Here is a 10,316-nt window from a genome sequence, read left to right as displayed (position 1 = left end):
CCTGTATGCTGACAGAAAAGTCCTCTGAGGTGGCTGCAGCTTTAAACACATCCCAGTCTGTCTGGGTGAAACAGTCCTGCAGGGTGCCTTCAGTCTCTGGGGTCCAGAGTTTAATTTGTTTGGTGACAGGGTTTGTTTGTTTCAGTCTTTGTCTGTAAGCTGGATACAGGAACAAAGAAATGTGGTCTGAGCATCCAAGGTGGGGGTGGGGTGCGGCCCTGTATGCACCACGTATGTTACTGTAAACATGATCTAGAGTGTTCTTGTCCTGAGTGGGAATGTTCACATGTTGGTAATATTTGGGAAGTACAGTCCGTAAATTGCACTGGTTAAAGTCACCTGCAGCGATAAATACAGCATCTGGGTGTGCTGTATCTAGAGCTTTGATGACATCACAGAGTTTACTGAGAGCCGCAGAGGGATTAGCTCTTGGGCTAACATACACAGCAGCCAGAAACACAGCACTATGCTCTCTGGCTAGATAGTAGGGCTGGCATTTCAGCAATAAAAACTTTACGTCTGGCGAACAGTGCTTATAGACAGTCCGTACATCTCCACACCATGAGTTATTGATAAACACACACACACACCACCTCCTTTTACCTTCCCCGAAGCAGCAGTGTGATCTCCCTGATGTACAGAGTGTGTTTGTAGCTGAATCACTGAATCTGGAACTCTGTCAGAAAGCCAAGTCTCGGTGAGAAAAAGGGTCTGAACACTTATGTAAATGGGATATTTCAGGCTTTTATTTTTAATCAATTTACAAAACTTACAAAGCACTTCAAAAAACTGTTTTCACTTTGTTAGTGTAGAGTATTGTGTGTAGATTGCTGAAAAAATTATATCCATCTAAAGATGAGACAAACATAAAAGGTGGAAAACTGAAAAGGTCTGAGAACTTTCTGAATCCACTGTATATACAGTATATATATGCATTCACTATATTTTTGTTTTTTCACACAGATTTCTCTCTATTCCCCTTAAAACAGACATCCAATCCTTAAGGCCTTTCAGAGTGGTCTCTTCTCACCCCAGTACACAAGAAGCTTTCAATTAAGTGTTCCATGAGTGAAAAAAGAAATGTTATTGGAAAAAAGGAAAGACAAAGAGGGATAATTAGAGGAAATAGGAGTGGGAAGTAAAAGATCTGTGAGATTTTGCAGAGGGTCCAAACCACAAGAAAGTCAGGGCTGAATGCATGCTGGACATTCCCCGGGCCGACACTCATGTAAAAAGCCAGCTTTTTCAAAACGGAAAAATGATTTCAGCTGTGTAAATTGACAGGGGCCTTGTAGCTGAAGATGAAGAGGGAGAGAGAGTGGAAGCCTGCAGCTCTGTGTCATAATACCCGGTCAGTAAAGAAGCCACTGGGGACAAACACCCTCAGGGAAACAAAATTCAGCATCTCATGATCAAATGAAATAGTGTTAATTGTTACCAAATGAACCTGGTGGTGGATATCAACTCAAAAGTTCTACAGCTTTATAGTCAAACAGGTCAATTTAACCTTCACTGAGGAAACCTACACTCACCAGCCACTTTAATAGTCACACCAGTACAACTGTATACAATTTAGTGCAACGCTTCCACCTTAACATCTGTGTTTACGAGATTCAAAATGTTTTCGTTTTTTTGTGAAAGTGTCATAAATGTAAAAATTCAATGATATGTTTATTATTGAGGTCACAGTTAAAGTTGTAGTGGACTACGTTATATTCAGAGCAGTATCTATATTTTTGTCCTCCCCAGCTACTTACATGAGAGGGTCAGAATATTAGGAGCACCTTTGAATATAAACTGAAACATTTTGAGCTTCATAAACGCAGATGTTAAGGCAGAACTGTTGCACTAAATCACATACAATTGTACAGGTGTACCTAATAAAGTGGCCGGTCGGTGAATCTATTCTAAATAAGAAATGCATACTTCATCCCATGCTGTACAAGGTGAGGCTGAACGCTGAAGTCGAGAAGCTCAGAAACAGTGTTAGTAGTGGATGATCAAGATATGCTCCGTCAGGATGTTTACACATTCCCAGTATTTTAGCCTTCACTCTTTTCTACACGTCCAGGGAGGCATCACCATAAATCCTAGTATTTAAACATTGTGAGGCAATCATTTTCATGTACAGTAGACAAGACATAGCTGTTTAGGTCAGTCATTCAATTTTGACATTAGTGGCCTCCTAACAGAATTGCAACAAATGCCTATGGAGTCAGATGTATTTCTTCCTTTAGCCACAGATGATCATAGATGATTACAGATTCTCTATGAATTTCTGTGCACATCTTGGGGGAGCACACACTCAAATTCAGCCCAGATAAAGTACATGACAAACCCTTGCCATTGTATATCAACTAGTCCCCAATCATGTGACTCAGAAGTGCGATCATTCTAAATTGAAGGGCAGATGTCAACAGGGAAGGTTGGGAGGATAATGAAGGGTTAGTGGTGGAAGAATGAACACAGAGTGTGGTTTGATATAATTCCTAGGTTTCACTGCAAAGAGGGAAGTGATGGCTTTTGGCTTCTGTGTGCAGAGGTTAAGGGGGTAGGGTGGGTGTGTTTGTACACATGGCCATGCCTGCTGCTAGTGTTTGTGACAGAGAATGCATACTGTATGTGCATATGCACAGTATGAGCTTACGTACAGTATATTCACATTTGGGAGTGAACGCAAGCAATTTACTGTGTTAGTGAGTACAAATCTGCCTGACTGTGTATATTGTATGCCTCTGTAGCATGCTGAGGGCTACTATACAAGGTATCATGTGTGTGTTCAAACTGGGGTGGAGTGTCGAGCGATGTGATCTATGTTTATAAGCAGATGTGGCCACCAGAGCCACAGAGCCACCAGTCCTCTAACTACCAGAGGCAGAACATTACTGGCCAATATTGGGGGAAATTGCATGGCTGGTCTAACAGTTTTTTCTGGTGACAGTCTGAGAAAATCTCCAGATTATTTTCCATGCCCACAAGACCAACATTTATCATATGACATGATAACAACATGGCCAACATGCCAACAAAATAAATCTAGGCACAGTTTCCATGGAAACAGATTAGTTGCCTCCCATTTGCTGTACTAGTGTCTACCAGGACAAACAGCAAACATTTCAGCACAGTACACTGTGTGAAACTAGTGGGGATAAAAAAAAAAAGCCCCCCTAATGTTCCTGCAAAACAGTAGCTATGGTTACTGATCAATACCATCCCTGCTACAGTACATCAAATAAGTAAATGAAAGCCTGTGAGGAGGACAACTTTGGTACTCTGGAACAAATATGGACAAGGTTGGACAAAGTGCGGTATTTCTCTCAATCTTGCCTTGATGACTGCAGATTGCCAGACATGACCGTAGGCTTAGACCTCCACTGCTATGACGCTCCCACCAAATGAAGGCAGCAATGAAGCCTAAAGTGCCTATTTTTGTTGTCCAACTTCTTTTTTCCATTTTCACGTCTTGTGTCAGCTCACTTGCAGCTGCACAAAGCATTAAGCACCACTTTTATCTCCCTCATTACATATGTTTGCCAGCTCCATATCTGTCTATTCACACAACCGCTCCCACTCTCTCTCCCTCTCTCACATACACGGCATGGGGCTGCAGTTTTCAGACAGTTATGACATAATCCAGATTCTCTTAGCTGCCTATAGCAGAGAAATGTGTTTTGCACTTAGCTGTTTCCCTCATAAGTCCAGATTTTCTCTGCATAGCAGCTTTGATCCACATGGCTTGTGTCAACAGTCTTGTGTTTCAGCTGAAGGGCCCGGCAGATCCCCAAGGTGTCACTCATTGCTCATGGTGCAGCTTAACCACTACGTGACATTTGCTGTACTCTAAAAACCTCCCAAGAGACAGCACACATCATGACAGAACAGATGTGCACCCATGTACAGTATGTACACACAGACAGCAAAGACATTTGTCTCACAACAGATTTTATGGAGCATGGGGCGGCTGTGGCTCAGGAGGTAGAGCGGGTCGTTTCCTAACCGGAGGATTAGCGGTTCGATTCTCGGCTTGTCCAGTCAACATGTCGAGGTGTCCTTGAGCAAGACACTGAACCCCCAGTTGCTCCCGGTGATGTCACCGGTGTGTGAATGCGTGAGTGCTTGGGAGTGCGAATGGGTGAATGGCCGAATAATGTGAAAGTGCTTTGAGTGTGCTGTAAGAGCGTAGAAAGGCGCTATACAAGTATAAGACCATTTACCATAACTTGAGGTCAGACAAACCTGAGTGGCATCTTTAATGAAATGTGTGGTCAACTGGAAAGTTTTGTGGTAAGTCATGTGTAAGTCGTCTTACACATGACTGTCCATCACATTCCTCCACCTCAAAGACACTACACTTAAAATTTCTGGACCTGAAGGTTTCAGGAAATCTGACATGGGAAACAAATGCAATAATAGTGAATAAGAGAGTCCAACAGCACCTTGTTTGCCACCTCTTCTCAGGAAGCTGAGGCGGGCAAGCCTACCCCAGAAGCTCCTGCTGCAATTTGATCACTGCGGTATTGAAAGTGTGCTCACTTAAAATATTTCAATGTGGTATAACAGTTACACCAGAGCTGAGCGGCAAGCTCTACAGCAGGTTATGAAATCTGCTGGTGTCTCACTCCTTGATACCTTTTCTGCTTCACTAGATGTAAATGCCATGCAGAGAACATTATCCGGCATCAAACACATCAGGTACATCACTTATTCAAAGATTCAGATCAATCAGAGCACAAAAAACAAGAATGAAAGACTTATTTAGGTAAATGCACAATGTTATGTGTTTCACATGGAGATTCTGTATATGGTATTTTATTATAGCTCTAGATGCATTGCACTTTTACTTACTGCTACTGATGGCACTTTTAGAGCTTATTACTATGCTATTTACTGTGACAGTTTTAGGGTTTTAAGGTAGTTTTTGGGATATTGGTCCTTGGCACATTATTCTATTTTATTACTCTATTCTATTCTGCATTGGGAGTTGTCATGTAATTTTGTTGTATGCTGTACAATGACAGTAAAGGCTATCTACATGTATCATAGAAGGAAAATTAGTAAAGCTTCACACAAAGACTGCACTGCTGTTTGAGGAATGTTATTGAGGACCGGAAAAGTACAATCATTCTACATGAATACTAAACGGTACTACTAGGTCATACAGTACACAGTATGTCAGTGTCATACAGTACAACTACTGCATTTCAATTTACAGTTGAAGCAAAAAATTGAGTAGATTTTTTTTTAAATGTAACAGAGCTATACAGCATTTAACTTATTGCTAATCATAGGGGTGTAAAGATAAACCAATACAAATTTAAAAAACAGTCTACCAATTGATATGGACCTCATAAACCAATCTTTGGCAAGTTTTCTGTTACTTCTCGCTGTGTGTGTGTGTGTGTGTGTGTGTGTGTGTGCACAATCCCCTGTCAGCGTTCAAACATGCCTCCTTCTTAACGCAGGTCCAAGAAAAATGCCACACACAGTACAGAGCAGGAGCAAACAGTGCTAGTGTTCGAGTGCAGAACATTCAGCGCTCGTGTCGAGTACCAGGAGTACCACCAACCTCGCCAGTAGAAACTTTACGAAGGCGACCGCGTTGAACCGATGGAAACAGTACCGTTCAGCTTGAGTCAAGTAACAGTGCTAGTGTGGTTAGCAGCTACTTTCAGAGCACATCAGCTGATAATGCCACCTGCTTAGGCTGAAGTCAATAACTGAAGCTATAAGCTGTTTCATTTGCAAGGACATGCACCTGGTGTTGTTGAAAATGTGGGATTTGAACAAATGACAATGACTGAAGCTGAGGCACACATTAACAAGTCACCAGGATTTAAGTGTAAAATGCATTCCCGCCCTGTATGATAAGGTCAAACTCAGCTGGAGGTTTACTGTTCACCAGTGTCCACTGTATACTATTATTAAAAAGAGTAGACATGTTTGGGGCGACTGTGGGTCAGTGGGTAGAGCAGTTGTTTCCCAACCGGAGGCTTGGGGGTTCGAATCTCGGTGCCTGCAGTCCACATGTCAAAGTGTCCTTGGGCAAGACACTGAACCCCCAAGTTGCCCCCGATGGTTAGAGCCATCGGTGTGAGTTGGCACCGCAGATGGCTGCCTCGGTTCTGTACCGGAAATAAATTCCTTGTGTGTGTAACATACTTGGCCAAATAAAGGTGATTATTATTATCTGTTTGGCTTTTACTGCCCGAGATACAAAACTGCTTTGAGGAAACACCAAGTCTTTTCAATTTTATATCCTAAACAGATGCTATAATGTATGTAGTCTTTCAAATAACAGATACATTAAAATTGAATATCTGCTGAATCAAACTGAAATCACTGAATTCTACTGTATTTGTATCATTTTTGTATCTAATTGTGGACCATGTATCGAGATACGTATCAAATCGTGAGAGATAAACACTCCTAGCTAGTCAAGATCGCTTTAATATGGAGAACAATAAATATCCATCTTATCCCACAGCAACCCAAATATTAATTTAGCTGAGAAGCTTTAGCTTGTCTTACTGGTAGATGTCTTTTCTCAGCACAGTGCGGGTCAGGGGGTTATCAGCCTGAGGAGCCATGCTGAGGGAACCCATCTTCAATACAAGGGTGTCCTCTTGTTTCACATGGGGATCTACTGGGATACACACACACACAATCAAACACACTGAACACAGAGGGACTCGTACTGTAAACATCTTCACAAATTAAAAAAAAAAACCTGTACATTTACATGTGTGACATCTGGCTGACCATCACAGGGACTTTTATACAGGTACCACAGACTCTGAAACACAGTCTGTGACAATAACACTGTCCTATTGCAAAGACTTGTGTGCACACACAAGTGTATGTTCAAAAGAGACGTGTCATTCTCTAACCTGACGCTGTATGTTTGTCTTGTGCTCCGGGGCAGAAGACCCTGATCACACTGGTGTTGATGTAGATGAGAGGCAAACATCGAGAAGTCAGGGTGTGACTTCTCATTGGTTGACCAGTGGACTTCCCACGCTCTCTGTATCGTCTTGGTACCGTAGTCTGAGAAGACAATAAGCCAGAAGTATTTATAATAAGCCTAGAAAGATCTTAATCATAAGTTTACTTGTTTTAATGAAAAAAAAAGAGTCCAGAATTACTTGAGGCCTACTGCTCTCAGTAACATTTTCTCATGCAAGACTAATAATAAAGCAATATTTGCTGTTAATTTATCTACCTGGAACACCCCTGCTATGGTGGCCAATAAGGGACAGGACAGCACCACATCAAAGGCCTGGGCAGTCAGCAGGATTTCTCTCAGGTACTGAGGGGAGCTGTCAGCCAAAGGATCAGTGGTGATGCTGGCAGCGGCAGCGTTGCTGCGTGCTGGCCGCTCAGAGTGAGTGGTGAGCTTGTGACGGACATTTTTGGCGACAGCCTGAGTGTATGTGATCGAGAGGAAGCCGTGCTGCTGGTGAGAGCCCTCCAGGACCTTGGCGGCCGTCTGTCCAGGATAAATCATAGTGATGATGGGTGTCCCCACCCAGAGCAATCCCAGACAAAACTTAAACTATTCAGTGTTATTTTGGGCTGTTTTCTTGGGTTAGGGTTACACCTGGCTAAAGCTAATCTTTTTGGGTCAACATTCTCATATTAAATAATTTAAAATCTTTATCAAGAAGATGAGTTAGATTTACAGATATAGATTAAATATTATACACATCATTTTGGAAAACGTAGTTTTTAACCCTTAAAAATGCTCTACTCCTGTAATCTGGAGTTTGGTAAACCAGGTTTACACATGCCCCTGGCATGTCAGCAAAGGACTGAACCTGAGCCAAAAAAACAGCCTTCTGTGTTCCCATGCACAATTCTACAAAAGCCAAGCTGAAGCTACTACTGTAGCTTAAAAGGGTGAATGAGCAAATGTTATCGCTTTTCAATCATTGTGTAGTAATTTAGGTTGGATCATCAGCCCCTTTTATGACATGCATAAATGATTAGAAAACCAATTAATAACTGCAGCTGTAGACGGAGGCTGATTTATTTCTGATTTATCAGGGAAGCCTGATCTCCAACCTAATGAGTGATTTTAGAAGCAAATACAGAATAAAAAAAATAAATTAATAAAAATTCACTGAAAGACCAGTTAAGTAAAACAAGATATAACCCAACTGTTGCATAAAAGAAAAGCCCATCTGTTTAAGAGTCAAGTCTGCAAAAACATCCAGTGACAGTGGACTTAATGGTTGTTAAAAGAACTTTGAAACTGTTAAAAGAGTAAAATAATGTATTTGGGAGACATTCTATAATAGGTGAAAGTGAAAACAAAAAAACAAATCCTCAAGTTTAAAGTGCATTGCACGGAAACCAGATGTGTTATGTACTGTAACTCCCTGTATATAGGTATTTTTTTATGAAGCTATTAGTTGTCATTTGTGACTGTTATTGTGGCTACAGCTCTATACGGGTGAAACATTTCAAAGCAACAATAAACTTGTTTAAAACCAAACTAAATGACTGGCTGCTGACACATCTCTGAGGATTCTGACTTTTCTTTAAGGCCACTGTTAATGGAGGTTAAGCAGAGTCAATTAAAAAGAAGAAGAGCTGAATTCTTACAGGAGGGAAAAAGCCAGAGAAGTGGCTGAAAGAGTCTTGCTTGCTGACGGGTCGAACCAACACAGTGCGTCTGTTCAGCTTGTCAGTGCAAGAGAGTACCACTCCTCCACAGCTGGCCGAGCTCTGAACACCCTCCTCCATACTGGAGGTGAGGAGAGGGAAACCAGAAAGAGAGGAAATAGATGCCAAATGGGACAGAGAAGACAAGAAATCACAGGGAGGGGGGCAGAGGACACAGTTGCATGTGTTGGGACAGAGAAAGGTAGGAAAAAAGACACACAGGGAAGAAAAAACAGCATGAAACTTTAAGATAATTTCTGGAAGAGGTTAAACTGATTAAAACCAAAACTGCTTGAACCGGCTAACATACTGTGGAATGGTCTTATACGATCCAGCAATGAGAACACTAAAACAACTGATTAACTCTGGGATGAGAAATGTTAGAAATGGAAAACGTTTGAAACAATTCAGAGGTACTTAAAACCTCTGACCTGTACACTAGATAAAAGTCGGTTTCAATGAATTGTTGTCATTAAAGCGTTTACTTTGTAAACTACCATGTTCATTCATTAGACATCAATATAAGACCATCACCAGAACAAGATTTTATCAACATGAGAATGAAGGCCCATGTCGTAGTCTGCTCAAACACACGCAGAAGAACAGCTGCCACCAGATTCATCGGTCTGATTACCTAGCCTATCAGAGCCACCGGAGAGACAGGGGAACAGAATTAACTTGTAATTTTATTCAGTTTTCATTCAAATGTTTATGTTGTATCAAATAGTTCAATTGTGAATATAAACATTTACAGCCAAAACCAATCTTTTATTTTCCTGTCTATCCAGTATCAGCAGAGATGAGCGGCCGTGATTAGAAGCAGCAGGATGGCAGAGGCACAGTATAAAGAGGCCTAAGGCTGCTGTGGGACAGGCACACGCCTCACCCCGGCTGTATCCTTGCACTGCAGAATGATTCCTTCATAGTGGCTAGGGTGCCAGCCCTGCCCTGGCCTGGAGAGACACATAAGGTCAGGCTTAAACTGGATGTCTGGGACCACTCAACCTGCTGTGGCAGGGCCTGATCATATCTCTTTAATGGCAACAGCAGTTCCACAACTGCATTTAGATAAGCAAACCACAGGCTGATACTAACTATTTTAAAACCAACTTTCAGCAACCTGGAGGGATATCTTTAAATTAGCACCAAATGACCACTGATTTTAAAACTGAGATAATATTAAAAATGCACCATATATTCACTTGAAGAAATTACTTTAACACAGACAATGTGATGTTAGACCATTTACTGTAGTGGCCAACCATAAGAAGCAGAAAGCACCTGTAAAGAAGAAATCAAAAAGAAGTTAACATGAAAACAAACAAACTCAATTTGCAGCTCCACAAAAACACTCAATCTACAAAATATAAAATACACATACTTATCCATGCATTATAGGTTGTTTTAGGATGCCAGATCAAGCACAGGTATGACAAAAGGTTTCACAAGATGCAAACGGTTCAACCCCACCTGCACCATTTCTTTTATGCCACCCTCTCACTGAAGCTTGACCCTGTCCCTCTCCATTTCTCATTACTGGAGCACTGAGAGCTCAGCAAGTGAGGAGTGGGTCTACCAGTGAGTGTGTAGGTACTTTTGTGTGTTTCATGCATCATTATCCTGTGTGTGTGTATTTCAATATCTCTTTGTAA

General features: G+C 41.5%; 1 protein-coding gene across 7 annotated transcripts in view; it reads right to left on the bottom strand.

Moving 5' to 3' along the window:
- Window positions 1-10,316, bottom strand: part of vps13b (vacuolar protein sorting 13 homolog B) — a 360,621-nt gene that overhangs the window by 141,271 nt on the left and 209,034 nt on the right. For 4 of the 7 annotated variants that reach the window (XM_020606747.1, XM_020606750.1, XM_020606749.1 and 1 more), the window contains exons 28-31: window positions 8,605-8,746; window positions 7,220-7,486; window positions 6,888-7,044; window positions 6,529-6,643 (exon numbers count right to left, since the gene is read on the bottom strand). In XM_020606747.1, coding sequence (XP_020462403.1) covers window positions 6,529-6,643; window positions 6,888-7,044; window positions 7,220-7,486; window positions 8,605-8,746 — 681 coding nt within the window. Of the gene's footprint in view, window positions 1-6,528; window positions 6,644-6,887; window positions 7,045-7,219; window positions 7,487-8,604; window positions 8,747-9,550; window positions 9,618-10,316 lie in introns of all 7 variants that reach the window. The other 3 variants (XM_020606753.1, XM_020606756.1, XM_020606748.1) reach the window with 2 other exon arrangements.

Source organism: Monopterus albus, unplaced genomic scaffold, assembly GCF_001952655.1.
Source record: "Monopterus albus unplaced genomic scaffold, M_albus_1.0 scaffold81.1, whole genome shotgun sequence".
NCBI classification, from domain to species: domain Eukaryota; kingdom Metazoa; phylum Chordata; class Actinopteri; order Synbranchiformes; family Synbranchidae; genus Monopterus; species Monopterus albus.
Note: the sequence above shows the minus strand (reverse complement) of the source record. Positions and strands in the feature narration are given on the sequence as shown.